This window comes from Danio rerio, chromosome 4 (assembly GCF_049306965.1).
Source record: "Danio rerio strain Tuebingen ecotype United States chromosome 4, GRCz12tu, whole genome shotgun sequence".
Lineage (NCBI taxonomy): Eukaryota > Metazoa > Chordata > Actinopteri > Cypriniformes > Danionidae > Danio > Danio rerio.
Window position 1 is genome coordinate 8,804,232 of NC_133179.1, and position 18,090 is coordinate 8,822,321.

The 18,090-nt window shown below is 33.2% G+C and overlaps 1 protein-coding gene across 13 annotated transcripts in view; it reads left to right on the forward strand.

Annotated features, from left to right (window-relative positions):
• Window positions 1-18,090, forward strand: part of erc1b (ELKS/RAB6-interacting/CAST family member 1b) — a 314,518-nt gene that overhangs the window by 102,981 nt on the left and 193,447 nt on the right. For 4 of the 13 annotated variants that reach the window (XR_012401815.1, XR_012401813.1, XM_021475211.3 and 1 more), the window contains 2 exons: window positions 10,919-11,112; window positions 17,958-17,969. Coding sequence is in view for 8 of the 13 variants with exons in the window: in XM_021475211.3 (XP_021330886.2) it covers window positions 10,919-11,112; window positions 17,958-17,969 (206 nt within the window). In the remaining 5 variants the exon portion in view is untranslated. Of the gene's footprint in view, window positions 1-3,497; window positions 3,531-10,918; window positions 11,113-17,957; window positions 17,970-18,090 lie in introns of all 13 variants that reach the window. The other 9 variants (XR_012401812.1, XR_012401814.1, XM_009300098.5 and 6 more) reach the window with 3 other exon arrangements.

The window sequence follows — 18,090 nt, forward strand, 5'->3', positions numbered from 1 at the left end:
CTGTAGAATATATTTTGTGATAATGTCTAGTTTCTCTTAAGAAAATTAGCCATCATTATAAAACATTTGTGATTATTATATGCAAAGTGCTGTAATAGTAGTTGTTTGGGCCTTAATCAGTATTTGTAAAACCACATTTTACTACAAATACCATTATTAAACTATTGTTAGCCCTACTGAAAAAAAACAGCTTAAACCAGCCTAGGCTGGTTGACTGGTTTTAGCTGGTTCACCAGGCTGGTTTTAGAGGGGTTTTGGCCATTTCCAGGCTGCTTTCCAGCCATTTCCACCCTGGTCTTAGCTGGTCAGGCTGGGAGATGACCAGCTAAAACCAGCTTGACGAGCCTAGCCAACCTGGGAGCCCAGCCAAATCCAGCTATGTCCAACTTAAACCAGGCTGGTCAAGCTGGTTTTAGCTGGATTTAGCGGGTCATTTTCCAGCCTGACCTCACTAATAAATGATCATATGACCATATGACCATAATTGAAATTATCAATGCAGAACAAATAATTGAAAAAAAAACCAAAACATATTATAGAAATGATTGCATTTAAAGCACACACAGGTTATTACAAGTTTTAGATTCTACAACTGCAATACAATCATCTGTTTTTAAATCCAATTTAGATGACAAAAACACAGTTTTGTACTATATTGTGGAGCATCTGCATAAAATAAATACATTTTAAATCAATTTAATTACAAAAATCTAGACAAATATATACAATATGATAGCTTAAATCTCTTTAAGGAAATGAAACAGTGAAGACTAAGGCCCAATCCTACCCCTTAGCCCTTCCCGTACCCCTCGTTTTGCGCATTCCCTAAAAGAGGTAGGGGTGTCCCAGTTCTCTTTAGCTTGAAGGCGTATGGCTAAGGGCAAGGGGTAGATGCCCCTTCAAACGAAGATTTTTCAGCACCACACTCGAAACCAGAGGTAAGAAAATTTCCCAGAATACACCAGCCACAGCTGCACCCGGAAATAAGGAGATCCACAAATTAATATGTTTTTGTCATTATTATGAATTTTTACAACAAACAAGCACATGTTTTAATATATTCATAACCGCGTTAATGTTTTATCATCATACTTAAAAAAAAACACGTTAAATAAAAAACACGATCTATAATCTCTAATCATAACTCCTGTATAGCAGTCCCACAACATTCTGAAACTTGATGACACTCGAAAACCCTGTCAGAAAAGTCTAGTAGCTGCGAATGGGCTTTTTACAGTGTCTGCTATAATTTTGGTGTTGTTTTCGTGTGTTTGCATACAGTAGATGGATATGGCCACTGTGTAAATGCACAGTACAGTTATGATCTTCTTGCCACATTAGATCATTATGATAACATACTATATGCCTTTAGTGTTTTCCTGAAGATATATACCAAAAAAAAAAAAAAAAACACACAACTGGGATAACTAAAGCAGTCACGATCGTGTGATCTCATATGATTGCGATGACATATGATGACATGTGCATGTGCTGTAGTGCTGTCCTAATTCTTAGGGGTACATTTTGAAGCCCTTCTCCTTAACACTCGTTTTTAAAGGCCACGGGAAGGGGCAGGGGTACAAAAATAGAATTGGGATTGGGCCTAAATAGATAGAATGATTAAATGTAAATATAACCATTTTTCAGTCGACGCTGTGCTAATTTTCAGCTTATGGTATATAATGTTTTAATGCAGCTCCTAGTAAAAAAACCAAGCTTCTCTGAGATGCTGGAAAACAGTATACATCATACAGTATTCATGTCAATTTACCATGCAGCCCTATTCCCAGTCATCTCAAGTCTCTTCTATTTGTAGCTCCTGCTACTTCAAACCACCAGAAGTGATGTTTTGACACCGCTTGGTAGTCCTGCCGCGTCTGTGACTTCTTTCCCCATCGCCATCTGTTTTCATCCCCTCTAATTCTGCATTCTCTCCTCATCCTGCCTGCTCGCCGCCTCCTGATATTTAACCACATCAGATATTTCTCACTTTTTAAAAAAAAAAAGAATATATTTCATCATCTCTCTCTCTCTCTGTGCATCACCCAGATCGCTGACAACACAGAGCTGAACATTTTCTCAAGTGCACTTAAACTGGTGGAGTTTTTCCTCTGCCGAGCCATAGAGGGATTTTATAATATGATACAATGGATGATATTATATATAATATTATTTTTTTAATATATAGTTAATTATTAACAGAATGGTATTTAAAGGTAACATCCAAAACAAACCATAATTTCATACTTTACTCAATTAAAAACATTATTGTTAACCGGTTCCACTTTATATTTAGTGGCCTTAACGCTCAGACGTCTGAGGTGATTTCGGGGCCCCTAAGATGTTTTCACATGCCTTGACATTTGTGCTTGAAACGCTGGTCAGACACAAAAAAAAAAAAAAAAAAAAAATGAATGAATGAATGAATAAACAAATGAATGAATGAATGAATAAATAAATAAATAAATAAATATATATTAAAAAAAAAAAAAAAAAATATATATATATATATATATATATATATATATATATATATATATATATATATATATATATATATATATATATATCCTCTTTCTTTGTTTCCATATATATATATATATATATATATATATATATATATATATATATATATATATATATATATATATATATATATATATATATATATATATATAAATATATATATATATATATATATATATATATATTATTATTTTTTTTTAATATATATTTATTTATTTATTCATTCATTCATTTTTTTATTCATTCATTCATTCATTTATTTATTTATTTTTTATTTTGTGTCTGACCAGCGTTTCAAGCACAAATGTCAAGGCATGTAAAAACATCTTAGGGGCCCCGAAATCACCTCAGACGTCTGAGCGTTAAGGCCACTTAATATAAAGTGGAACCGGTTAACAATAATGTTTTTAATTGAGTAAAGTATGAAATTATGGTTTGCTTTGGATGCTACCTTTAAATACCATATATATATATATATATATATATATATATATATATATATATATATATATATATATATATATATATATATGTACACCTATATAAGTAACCCAAACAGTATCATATGACTTGTCATGGCCAAAAAATACTACTCAGTTGAAGTTCGAACTCATTATGATTAATAAATGCTCAAGTTTTGTTCATTATTAGTTCATATTAGTAAATCCATTAACTAGTGAAACCTTATTGTAAAGCATGACAGAGACATCAACTTCTCAGTGTTGTATTAAAGGTTACAAACATGGTACAAAGTGATTAGTTGACTTTACTTAAAGTGAGTAAACATGTTGCCTTAAAATTATCAAGGATATTAACTGATTCCAAAAATTAAATCAACTTACCAGTCACAGTTCGTTTACTCAGCTTTTACAAATTAAGTAACTAATCACTTCTTACAGTGAAGACAATTTTTTCTCCTCTGTTTTTCCTCTTTCTTTGTTTCCATGTTATTCTTTCTTTCTTCCCGAAAGCGTTCTGATCTCGTGTCAGGCCATCCCTCCAATGTAAGTGCATCTCTATGTGAAAAGACTCCCTTAGCACGGCCAGTGCCTCTAAATGTCTGTGTACTGTATGTATGTGTGTGTGTGTGTGTGTATATATGTGGGTAACTAATAAATGTGTGAGCGGGGCTTTGCTTGCATGAGCTGGAGGCTTATCTGAAGTTTAGTTTGGTGTGTATGTGAGATAGAGAGGATATGTTAGGGAGCTGGCGGAGTGACTCTGAGTGTTCTGAGATTTGCTTGCATGAGATCTTTTTCTTATCTAAAGCTCGAGAGTGATGATCTTGTGTGGTTTGATGGTGCGCCGCTGCAGAGCTGTGGTTCAGTGCCGTGTTCGTGAGCTGAAATGTGTCATGTTGAGCTTTGTCAGTATGGTGTGCATGTTCCTTAACTGATGCTATACACTTTTAGCTTTAGTACATTTTTATTAATGGTAAAGTTTTACTTAAAAATTAACATTTGTTGTGAGAAATGTTGCACCTGGAAGGGCATCCGCTGCGTGGAACATATAGTGGATGAGTTGGCAGTTCATTGCGCTGTGGCAACCCCAGATTAATAAAGGTAGTAAGCCGAAAAAAAAATGAATGAATGAATGTTTTAAGAAATATATTAAATAATAATATTAGTCTTTATTTGCTCACTGGCATGTTGTTCCAGACTATATAGTATAATTTTATTAGTTTTGTTATCTGTTGTTAATTAAATTAATTTGAATTACATTTTGATTTTAGTCTCATGAACATGATGCTTACTATTTTATTTTAATTGTATATATGTTCGTTTTACAACTAACTTTAGTTTATTCTTATTTCAGAAGAAAATGACCTTACATTTTGTCTTTTTAAAGTATATCTCCATTAAGGGAATGTGTAAAATTGAAAGAAAAATAAACCTGATTTAAAGTGGAAAACAAGTTATTTTGATATTTTTAAACAAGCCTTGTTTAATATTTGTTCTAGTTTTCATTTAAACTCATGATACTGAATTTTATTTTTTTATAAACTAGACTTAATATTCATTTATTAATTTTCTTTTTGGCTTAGTCCCTTTTTTAATCAGGGGTCGCCAGAGCGGAATGAACCGCCAACTTATCCAGCATATGTTTTACGCAGCAGATGCCTTTCCAGCTGCAACCCATCACTGGGAAACACCCATACACTCCCATTCACAAATATAGACTATGGACAATTTAGCTTACCCAATTCACATAAAGTGCATGTCTTTCGACTTGTTGGGGAAACCAGAGCACCCGGAGGAAACCTGGGGAGAACATGCAAACTTCACATAGAAATGCCAACTGACCCAGCCGAGGCTTGAACCAGCGACTTTCTTGCTGTGAGGCGTCAGCACTACCCGCTGCGCCTACGCACCATCACGCCACCCTTAGACTTAATATTAATCAAAGTTATTTTGTTATTTTAGTTATTGTGACCCTACATCTTTTAAAGTATATTTAAAGTAAGTGAATTTGTAAAATGTACAGAAAAATAAATCTATTTTCAATGAAAAACAAAGTTATATTTATATTTATAAACACGTTTTATTTTATATTAGTTCCAGTTTTACATTAAAACTCATGATACTGAAATATTTTTAAACAACTACACTTAATAATAGACTTAAAATTATTTTCATTTAGTTATTTTTACCTTACTGGACTTAATATTAGACTTAAAGTTGTTTATTTATTTATTTATTTTTTTTGTTATTTTGAACTTACATTTAGTTATTTTGACCTTACATTTTGAAAGTATATCTAAAGAAAGTGAATGTGTAAAATGAAAAGAAAAATTAACTGAATTTCAAGAGTTTACACTTACAGATGTGCTTGGCAGTAATAGCAGATTTGGCATGGTGTCCTGAGAGAACCCTAAGCTCGGTGATAATTGAGCCCAAGGCTCCTGCCTAGTCAATAAGCATATAGAGGGGGTCCGAGATCAGGTAGGTGTCGAGAGCTGAAAAAGGGAGGAAAAGGAGGAGATGGGGTGGAAGGGGGGATTCTTCCAAAAACTGAGATAAGGCAGTAGGGTGAAATTTATAGGGTCTATTTATTGTAAGTTTTGATCAATCTGATTGGATTATTACTAATTACGGATGAGAAGCCAGCCGTGATCAATTATATCACATGCTCCTCTCGGAATTAGTTTGTGAAACTACTTAAAATGTAAAAATAAAGTTATTTTTAGATTTATAAACACGTTTTATTTTATATCAGTTCTAGTTTTGCACCTAAAGTCACAATAGTCACTCATTTATTTTCTCTCAGCTTAGTCCCTTTATTCACCAGGGATAATAAACCACCGAGGAATGAACTGCCAACTCATCCAGCATATGTTTTACACAGCTGATGCCCTTCCAGCTGCAACCTAGCACTTGAAAACACCCATACATACTCATTCACACACATACTATACGGCCAGATTAGTTTATTCAGTTCACCCATAGCGCAAGTCTTTGGACTGTGGAGGAAACCCACGCCAACACAGGGAGAACATGCAAACTCCACACAGACTTGAATCAGCAACCTTCTTGCTGTTAGGCGACAATGCTAACCACTGAGCCACCATGCTGCCCCAAACTCACAATTATGAAATATTATTAAAAAAATAAAAACACTCTTAACATTAGACTTAAAGTAATTTGGTTTTTAAAGAAATTTTTATTTTTATTTTTTTGCTGTAAAAATATTTCAATATTTATACAGTGCAATACCGAAACACTGAAGAAAAAACAACTGTGTTTTCATCAGTATAAAATATTTAATTTTTAGTTTATAGAAAAGTGCTGCTTGAATGCTTTAAAATTTCTGCTTTTGAGTCCACAAACAACAACAGCTTGAATTTTGAGTTAAAACATTCCTTTAAATCTGCAGAAGCTCTAATGTCCGCAGTTTGTGCATGCAATTGTCATTGACCATTTTCCAGATGCATGCAATAAAATTCAGTCCTCAGCGTTGATGCTGAACTCTCATACAAACCGATCACCTTTACATGCACATTCGGAGCTCGATGAGAAGATCTGGGTCCCATCGTCCGTTCCAAGAGTAATGAAATCTCTGGCAGCGCGTTTGCGTCTGTGTTCGCACAGGGTCTCATATAAAAGCAGTGCAAGTGAAAACCCGCTGACAGCTCAGTGGGCGTCTGCTGTGATTGGACGAGACAGAAAGGGGGCGGAGGACTCGACTGTCCCCGTGTGACCGGCAGGAGTGTATTTGGATGGAGGTGTCTCCCGAAACGAGAACAGACGTGCCACCAAGACATCCAGCCGTCTACATTACACACACAAGCCAATGCACTTCCTCAACTGCTTCATATGGAGGCACATCAAAACTCGGTTTTATATCCCCTGCTGCGCGCTCATGCACATTTATATCGTTCAGCGCCGTGATGTTTTCTTGCTGGAACATTTATAGGTCAGGCAAGTCAGCATAAATGCATATAAACACCGCTATCAAATGTGTGCTGTTTTCACACAGCCGCTCTGTTATGTTGCCCAGTTAAACAGGCGCAAACACAAACACATTATTAAACAACGTTATTAAACCGCATTTCCCACAATCCCCTGTTTAGTGCTGGGATACTGGTTGTTCTTTTGAAAGGTGGGCTTTCCAATATCAACACCGTGTCCAGGACAGCATGCTAATAACTGTATCAATGCTCCTTCTTTTTATTTCTGCCCCGTCTGCTACTTTTTTTGTTTGTTTCTCAGTTGGTCTTGTGAATTAGTTTGTCTGGCGTCCTGAATATACACATAAGAATATGGCACACTTTAATTTATCTAACTTTTCCATCTAACTCTTTATGTTAATTTATGTGAAAATGTCAGCCTTATTTGGAAAGTTTTAAATGTCTATACATCACTAATTTAAGTATATGCAACGTTTAATTGTTCTTTTGATCTGCCTGAAAGTAATGGATCATTTTTATTCACCCTGTTGTGTTCTAATTTCCCACTTATTTTAGGAAATGGGTTTTATGTTATGTATAAGTCGTAGCTGCATCATAATTGCAAACCAGCAATCACTCACTCCATCACTCATTCATTTATTGCTTATTATTGCCCTCACTTACTTCATTTGCTTCTCCTTCATTTAATAATATGTTAATTCTTTCCATCACTTGCTCATTTGTTCATTTCATTCATTCGTTCGTTCGTTCATTCATTCACTCACTCACGCATTCATTCACTCACTCATAACTCACTCAATCACTAACTCGTTCACTCACTCACTCACTCACTCACTCACTCACTCACTCACTCACTCACTCACTCACTCACTCACTCAATCACTCACTCACTCACTCACTCACTCAATCACTAACTCATTCATTCACTCACTTACTCACTCGTAACTCACTCAATCACTAACTCATTCATTCATTCATTTACTCACCTATTTGTACACTTAATCCATTTATTCATGTATTTATTACTAAATGCACTCACTTCATTTGCATCACTCCTTCATTTATTATGTTTGTTAATTTTTTTCATGACTTACTCATTTTCACACTACATTAAATAATTAATTCCTTCGTTAATTCATTTACCCATCCATCTATCCACTCACACACTCACTAACTCACTCATTCACTCCCTCATTTGTTCACTTACTCCATTTGTTCATGCATTCATTACTTTTTAATGCACTCACTTTTTTCCTTCAATCCTTGATTGATTAATTTGTTAATTATTTCGATTACTTACTTGCTCATTTCATTCATTCATTCATTCATTCATTCATTCATTCACCCATTCACCCACTCACTTGTTCACTCACTCAGTTTCTTAATTTCTTCATTCATTCATTCACCCACTCACTTGTTCACTCACTCAGTTTCTTCATTCATTCATTCATTCATTCATTCATTCATTACTTATTAATTCACTCACACTTTCGGCTTAGTCGCTTTATTAATCTGGGGTCGTCACAGTGGATTAAACCACCAACTTATCCAGCATACTGTATGTTATTAAACAGCGGATGCCCTTCCAGTCACAACCTAGCATTGGAAAACACCCATACACTCTTGCATTCACACACATACCTCTACGCTACAGCCAATTTAGCTTCTTCAATTCACCATTACCACGTTTTTGGACTGTGGGTGAATACTCCACACAGAAATGCCAACTGACTCAGCCGGGGCTCAAACCAGCGACCTTTTTGCTGTGATGCGACAGCTCTACCCACTGCCCCACAGCTTCATCCATTCATTAATAATTTATTTATTTATTCATTCATTCACTTACTCACTTAATCACTCACCCATTTGTTCACTCACTCACTCACTCATTCGTTTGTTTACTCAAATATATCTATTTACTTTTTGACCATACATTGTATTTATACCCCACATTTTAGTAACTGTAGGGAACAAATCAAAACATTAATTTACAAAAATAAATAAATAGAATGAACATCTCTTCAATTATTTTCACTTTTACTTCTGTATTTTTGTTGCCAGTTTCTGACTGTTAAGCACCTCCTTTCACTAACTGTTTGTTGGGAAAGAAAATAAATAGTTACATCATTTACTTCATTTAAGCATTGCAGACCACATTCAAGGAAAGTGTCTCGGACTGACAGATATTTTCTTCGCCCCGCCCTCTTTCTGACACATTTTTGATGCTAATTGCACATTAAATGTATGTATCATATGTTTTCTTCGTATACAAACTTTCATTGCTTTGCCAGACTTGCCCCTTTTACACACACTCATATGCAACAACCGGTCCGTCCGCAGATGACAAGCTCTTGGCGGACAGGCTGGAAAACCTACTCAACCTCAGACCGAGACTTTAATAAAGCTAATTAGCGGGGCCTAAACGTCACCTTCAAATATTATCCTCAATAAACCAGAACAGTCCTCTTTCACCCAGTGCCAGTCTGAAGAGACCTTTAAAGCCAGATTTTTTTTTAACCAACACGACAACAGGATTCTTGTGAGGATTTATTTTTGAGTCTGGTTACTTTTATATGATATAATTCAGACAAATCTTCCAACTTTTAATTATTATTATTATTATTATTATTATTATTATTATTATTATTATACATTCAAAGGTGACAGGTTCATATTTACATGCGTGTAGTGATGGTGTAAATGACACAGTGCTCACCTTGTAAAGCCTCCCCTGTGTTTATTTTTTTTTTGTGCAACAGGAAGACACCTGTGTCCTTTTAGAGGACATTTATGAAAGAAACATTTACGGCTAACTCCTTTAATTGTCTGGGGAAATGAATTGATTTACTTTTCATTAGATGAGGCCCTTGACCCGGCACCTTAGACGGCTGTAATGTCACTAATTATTTTGATGACTTCAGCATGATTGCATTTCCATGTGTCCACACGCGCACACACACACACACACCCCATAATGAGAGTGTATCCTGTTGTGATGTCATGGGGGATCTTACATAGAGCCCGCATGTGTGAGATGAGTGTCGGAGATCTCCAAAAAGAAAACATACATACAGCATAGACGCACATGTTTGCGTGACATTGGTCCCAAAGTGGTCTTCAGCTATGGAGAGTTTAAGTCATCGTGTACATTCACAGTATAGGCATATGGAAAATCCAGACCCTGTGAAAATACACAGCGGAGGATAACTTAGTTTTGAGATGATTTTATTGGCTATATTTTTATTTTATTTTATTTTATTTTATTTTATTTTATTTTATTTTATTTTATTTTATTTTATTTTATTTTATTTTATTTTATATATTTTATTTTATTTTATTTTATTAATTTAGTTTTTAATTTAATTAATCAATTAATTAATTAATTTATTTATTTATTTGTTTGTTTTTTATTATATTTATTTATTCATTTATTTTTAATTTAAATTTTTTATTTATACATTTATTTAGTTTTTAATTTTATGTATTTATTTATTTATTTATTTTTACATTTTATTTATTTATTCATTTATTTATTTATTGTTGTGGCAATAAGAAACACGTATTTTAATTGTTATTATTCATTATTTGTTTTTGATGACAGTCTAAAATTATTATTATTATTATTAGTATTATTATTATTATTAGTTGTTGTGGTATTGGTGGTGGTAGTAGTTGTAGTAACAACAACATTGAAATTATTATTTAGATAGTTTATATTATTATATGCTGTAATTTTATTGATTAAAGTTATTTTTTATTAGTACTTTCGTGTTTATCTATCAATTGGAGTATACTTTTTAATTGACTAGTATATTACTATTAAATAAATAAAATTACAATGTTCTGCAGCCCTTGAAACCTGCTTATTTGTATTATTATTATCATATCCTATCATATATAAATATATGAAAGTTCCTAGTGTTTTAGTTTAATAATTAATAAGACTTTGGAAGACTAATGAACTCTCTGTCTTTGCTCATACAGGCTCATTCTGTCGCAGTCGAGGCTCAGACTAGTGCAGGACTGTCGGAGCGCATTGCCACACTTGAGCAGGAGGTGGCACGTTACAAAGAAGATGCTGGGAAGGCTCAGGCCGAAGTCGACCGACTCCTGGAAATCCTCAGAGAGATGGAAAATGAGAAGAATGACAAGGACCGCAAGATCAACGAGCTGGAGAGGTACAGTTCACATAGACATACTATAAATCTTTAATGCAAACTTACTACTGGCTAAGCAAATCCCTTTATCAGTTTTATGAAATTCATACTCCTGCATAAAAAAATATGCAAAGGAAAATTCTGGCATGTTTAATTATATATTGTTCATAAAAATTTAAAACACAAATACTTGTTTACCCGGTTATCCATGTGATTCTTTAGGTTGAGCTTGTGTTTGGTACAATACTTTTTTCTTACATTCATTCTTTCATTTAATCATCTTCCAGTTTATTTTCCATTCTCCATTTTTATATAATTCATTTATTTTTCTGTATTTCCATTGGTCAATACCATTTTCTGTATATATATGGGTTTTAAACTAATGTTAATGCATTTTAAAGAGTTAATATTGAGTAAATTACTTGTAATTTCTTTGCTTTTGACAATAAAAATAGTAAAACACTGATACAGGTTTTAAACAATTGTGAATACATTTAAAAGAAATAATCGAGTGAATAACTTATAATTTTTTCTCTTTTGACAATAAACACAAAAACAGATACATTTGTGCATCTCAGCACATTTAGTGTGATAGAGTCTGCTTTAGTAATCATTCGAGTCAAGTATTCAATGAGCTACTAACACTTTTGTCTGAATATGAGCATGTAAGCTCATTTGCAAATGTGACAGGTTTTAAACAAATGTTAATGCATTTTAAAAAGTTAATATTAAGTGAGTTTCTTAAAAAATAGTAACAAAAAAACACAAAAAAAACAGAAAAAAAAAACATTTGTGCATCTCAGCACATTTAGTCTGAATGAGTCTGTTTTAGTAATCATTCGAGTCAAGTATTCAATAATCTACTGATAAAGACAGCAGCTTGCTTCATTTCATAATGAATCAGCTTTTTAAATGAATCATTTGAATGAAAACGTTAAGGAATCAATCACTCACTAAAGCTGAAAAACCACTAATTTTGTCAAATTTATGTCCAATACTTTTTTCAGAATATAGTGCAAGTAAGTAAGCTCATTTTCAAAAATATGAAACAGGTTTTAAACAAACATTAATACATTTAAAAAAGTAATCGAGTTAATATCCTACAACTTTTTTCTCTTTTCACAATAAAAATAGTACAAAAGATCAAATACACTTGTGCATCTCACCACATTTAATCTGAATGAGTCTGTTATAGCAATAATTGGATTAAAGTATTAAATGATCTACCGATAAACACAGTTACTTGCTTTGTTTCATAATGAATCAGCTTTTTGAAGGAATTTTTTGGATGAAAAATTTAATGAATCAACTCACTGAAACAAAAAATGTCCAAATCAAGGCAGACCAGCCAAAGTATCAGCACAAAAACACAAGCATTTATTTTGTTATCAATAAAATTGCACGCCTTACAACAAATCAGTGCACTTTGCAGGCCCATGGTCTTGTTGCCGTATTATGTGTCTCATTTATAACGCTAAGACTTAACTTATAACTTATCTTAACTTATAACTATAGCTTATAACTTTTCCTTTTAAAAGAGCTGTTTGGTCTTAGCCTGTAGATGAAGGTGTGGTTCCCCTGTCTTCCTCGCACTGTTTATGTTCCCTGCTAGCTGCCGTTCTCACCCACTCCGTCATCTTTTCTCCTCCGTTTATTCTGGCGTCACCCCAGAAGGCAGTTTTGCTGGAGATTTTAGAGGGTAAACTTCAGCTCTCATCCCACAGCGGTTGATGAGATGTTGGCATTGTCAAATGCGCCTGATCCATTGCAGACACAGACCGCAGATTTAATTTTAATCTCCAACACATTGCTCTGATCTCCGAATACGCTAGACATGGAGAATGGACCCTTTTAACATTTCCGGGTTTCTCAGTAGCGGAAGTCGTCATAGTTGGGTACACATCTAGAGCACAGTGAACAGGAGAGTACAACAAATAATTCTTTTTACTGTCATGTTTGCCAAAATAATAACAGAAAAACTTCACGAGGGGGTCATCAAGACTTTCAGAATAAAGAAAAAAACATTGTGTGAGACTGATAATGGCAGCCAGAAGAAAAAGCAACATCAAATTTACCCTCTTACCCATAGACACTACATTAGAAACACCACAAGAGGTAATTAATTTATTTGTTATTTGATCCAAAGATGATCTAATATAAACATAAATGCATATACACTACCTGACAAAGGTCTTGTCGTCGATCCCAGCTGTATAAGCAACAAATAATAACTTGATCTTAAGGAAAATTATCAGAAGGTCGATTTTTCTGATGAATCATCTGTTGAACTGCATGCCATCATCATCACACATAATGCAGAAGACCTATTGGAACCCGCATAGACCCAAGATTCTCACAGAAATCTGTCAAGTTTGGTCAAGGAAAAACCATGGTTTGAATTTACATTCAATATGGGGACTTGCGAGAGATCTGCATCAAGATATTTGTGCTGCCCAATACATAACAAACCACAGGAGAGGGCAAATTCTCCAGCCAGGATAACGCTCCTTCTCATACTTCAGCCTCTACGTCAAATTTCCTGAAAGCAAAGAAGGTCAAGTAACTCCAGGATTGGCCAGCCCAGTCACCAGAGCTGAACATTATTGAGCATGTTTGGGGTAAGATAAAGGAGGAGGCTTTGAAGATGGATCCAAAGGATCTTGATGAACTCTGGGAGTCCTGCATGAACACTTTCTTTGCCATTCCAGTTGACTTTATTAATAAGTTATTTGAGTCATTGCGATGAGATGTGCTCACTTAAAACAGCTGGGCTAAATAATAACCCAACAGGTAACCCAATGATGGGTTGTTTTGCCACTGACCTGCTGATGAGTTATTTAAACCCAATCCATTGAGTTGTTAAGGTTAACCCAACAATTTGGGTTACAAAAATTACTAATTTGTTTGGTTATTTTGCTAAAATGTGGCTTAATATCTCAAATACGTGCATCATTTCCTCTAAAAAAAAAAAAAAAAAAACTGTAAAAATGAACACGGAGGTAGAGAGAGTGCTTTTATCAGTTTTTAGGTCGGCTATAAAGTGCGTTTGTATTATCAAATTAAGAGTGCTGCTAAAACGAATATAAAAAAAACACGTCACAGAGAGGTAATTTAATTTAAAAAAAATTATTGCGTGAGAGCTAAAATAAACTTTATAATATAATATTAATACAGCTGTTCTCTCAGTTAAATCAGTTGACTGTTAAAATTAAAAGCACCAAATATTTAACCCAACTGGTTGAGTTATTAATAAATAACCCAGTAAAGGTTCCAAACAACCCAACAAAGCACCAAATATTTTTAACTCAGCTATTGGGTTAAATAAATAACCCAACGTTTTTTAGAGTGTATGGACGCAGTCCTCCTAGCTCATGGGAGTCATACACAATATGCATTCCTTTTCCACTGCACCATGACTATACTGTACTCTAATGTACATTATTTCTGTCAAGTGACAAGACTTTTGTCTAAGCAAAGTCAGAACTTACTGTCTTAAATCAATAAAAATTAAGTCATGATCATATTTTATAATGGGAAAATAAGCGTAATATAGAGACTTTTGCCTTTCATATTAGCCACTTCTGATACCAAATGATCAACTAGAAGTCAACTTAAGATAGGCAATCAAAGAAATCTAAATAATAAAAACTTTCAAGGATTTAAGATGCTGATGACTGTTAACCCATGTTGTGAAAAGGGTCCATGTAGTCGGTACGTTGCACCTTCATCTTCAATGGCTTCTCCAATGTCTATGGGTGTTGCAGCTGATGTAAACATCTGCATTTTCAACCTCCATAATTGGACTAATTAATAGGAGGCCTTCTCACATCTTGGCTCCTATAAATAAATAAAGCCGATGAATAATTGAAGAGTAAACAGGCAAGAATGCAAAGCGAGAGTCTGGCCTAGAGGTGAAGAGTCACAGAGGTCACGAATGTTGATATTGCGCATTGACAGTCATCCTCGACTCTCTTTCAAAGCGTTCCCAAGCAGCATTTTTCGAGATCCTGGAAGTGTTTTTTTAGGTGGATTTCTGTTGATTCATAAATATTAATCTGACTCTCGTTGGATGTCTCACGGTTTCTTAACAGATCTGCGATGGAAGAGGATTAGACTAAAACAAACTCCATATGCCGGGCTCGATGCATCATTCATGTCGAACCGAGAGAAGATTTCTGAAATAAACATCAGCTGTAGTCGCTAACCGTGGCACTGTGAGCTAATTACCGCTCAGAGTCGGGTTGTGTTCTCGAAACACACCGGGGAGTTAGGATCTCAAAAAGCTCCCATTGTTTGGCTCTTTGTCGCAGTCTTCCGGCACTCCGGAGTTTTGACTCTTGATGTGGTTTTGACGGAGAGTTACTCAGACAGATCCTCTTTAATCAAGGCGCGAGTGGCAGGTAGAGGCGACACTTTCGGGTTCAGAGTGAGTCAGGATTACCTTTTCTGGCTCCGAGATGGAAGAAGCCAAAGCTCCTCTTGTCGCAGATCAGTGGTGCGGAGGCAGGACTTGTTCGAAAAATGCCTTCAAAGTCACTGGAAAATGGCAGGGGTTGAAATGGGACGTTAGGGTATTTATTTCATAAATTCGGCAGCGCTGAATTTGCCGGTAATTACGGAGGGTTGCTGTTTGAGAGGGAGCTAAAATGGGAGGGGGAGTGAGAAGAGATCACTTGCAAAGGAATGGAGGTGAAATAGATGCAGGATTTTTTTTTTTTTTTTTTTTTTTTTTTTACACAATGGTTAAGCTAATTCTCTATATTATATTATATTATATTATATTATATTATATTATATTATATTATATTATATTATATTATATTATATTATATTATATTAATTATATTATATTATATTATATTATATTTGTCTTATATTGAATTACATAATATTATATAATATAATATTATATTATATTATATTTGTTATATTATATCGTATCAAATTATATCATATTTTATTTTATTATTACATTATTATATTATATTATATTATATTATATTATATTATATTATATTATATTATATTATATTATATTATATTATATTATATTATATTATATTATATTATATTATATTATATTTGTCTTATATTGAATTACATAATATTATATTATATTATATTATATTATATTATATTATATTATATTATATTATATTATATTATATTTGTTATATTATATCGTATCAAATTATATCATATTTTATTTTATTATTACATTATTATATTATATTATATTATATTATATTATATTATATTATATTATATTATATTATATTATATTATATTATATTTATTATATTTATTATATTTATTATATTATATTATATTATATTTATTATATTATATTATATTATATTATATTATATTATATTATATTATATTATATTATATTATAATACATACCTTAATCTAATTTGCTGTAACATATTGTAACAAATTTCTTTTCTCTTTATATAAGTCTGGATATATGTGTCTGTAGTATATAAATATAATTATAGATTTATAAAAATAGGATATCTGAGGGATAAATAAATGTAAATAACATTTTATTAATTAAATCTCATGCTTTTTTGAAACTTATTTTTATTTTAAAAATAGTATAAAGGCATTTGTTTTATTTTATTTTATTTTTTTGCTTGTTAGTCTATCGATATGTAGCTACCTAAATAATTGTAAAAACACAGGGAACAAAAAACATCCTTATGCCATATAAAGGGGGGGGGGTCACCTTGTTAAATGTTTTTTTTTTTAAAGCTTTTATTTAGTTTAAATATCACTTGTGTTTTGTGTTGTTCCTCAATTTGTTAATTGTATGTGTCATAAAGGCATGGCAAATGGGATGACAGTACATCAGTAGAAAGGAAGTGGATCAGACATAAGTCAAAGTCAGATTTCTTGCCAATTCAACCACATGTACAGGACATACAGAAAATCGAAATTGTGTTACTCTCAAACCATACAGTAGGTTCCAAACATATAATAATAATAATACAAAAGGTAGATTTTTAAAAAAGAAATTACAATAATTACTATTACACATATAATAAAATCTAAAAACAGAAGTAAAAATAAATATTTTTAAATAATACAATTACACTTAAGGGCACATGGCATTGAGTGCAAACCAGAGCTGTGCAGATGCAAAACATTGTATAGTGCAAAAAGTATAGTATATTGCAAAGAGTACACTGTATAGTGCAAGAAGCTTGTAAATATGATAAATATGATAAAGCAACCGTGTCTTAATAATAAACAGGTAGTATGAGTTAACTAGCAGTCCAATGTTCACAAAGTGGCCGATGCAGATTATTTATTCTTTTTGGAACGAATTTCTTTGGGTAAAAGCTTGTATTTTAATTGTAATTACCTTTTGTTGGTCAATTATTTATCAAATAAACAAGAATATGGATTAATGTGGGTGGAATGAAGTGTGTTAAAAGCAAAGTCCACTACCATGCATCCTTGGCCAAGTCAAAAGGCCAGAACATTCCAGTTGGATGTATTGTGTCACGTAAATTTTAGTTTGCTTCATAATTTGTCATCTTCATAATCATATATTCAATTTTTGTTCATTTGGACATTACTAAAGATGCTTCTGGTTCACCAATTTCCATTAAGCTTGATTTGTTTTTATCATCTGCAATCATCATCTAAGTTTTTTTACTTTGATTTTATTATATATTTTCTTTTCACTGTGCATACATTTAACACCTACTGTAAATGTGAAGCCCTAACTACTGTTATCTCTCTCTCTGTGTCTTACTAAGCTTTCCAACTTAACCCCGCTAAATTTATGTCTATCTTCACCTTATTTCTCTCTTCTTTCCTCTGTGTTTTTCACTGGAATGCTGTCCACATCCCAGTATGACTTCAAGGTCAGTAAATGCCTACTTTTTCCTCGCCTTCACTTCCTCACAACTGCAAATCAACTCCTTTAGTTTGTAACACAAAAGCTATGTGGTGCTTTAACAAGGCCTGCTCTGTAAATCATTTTAA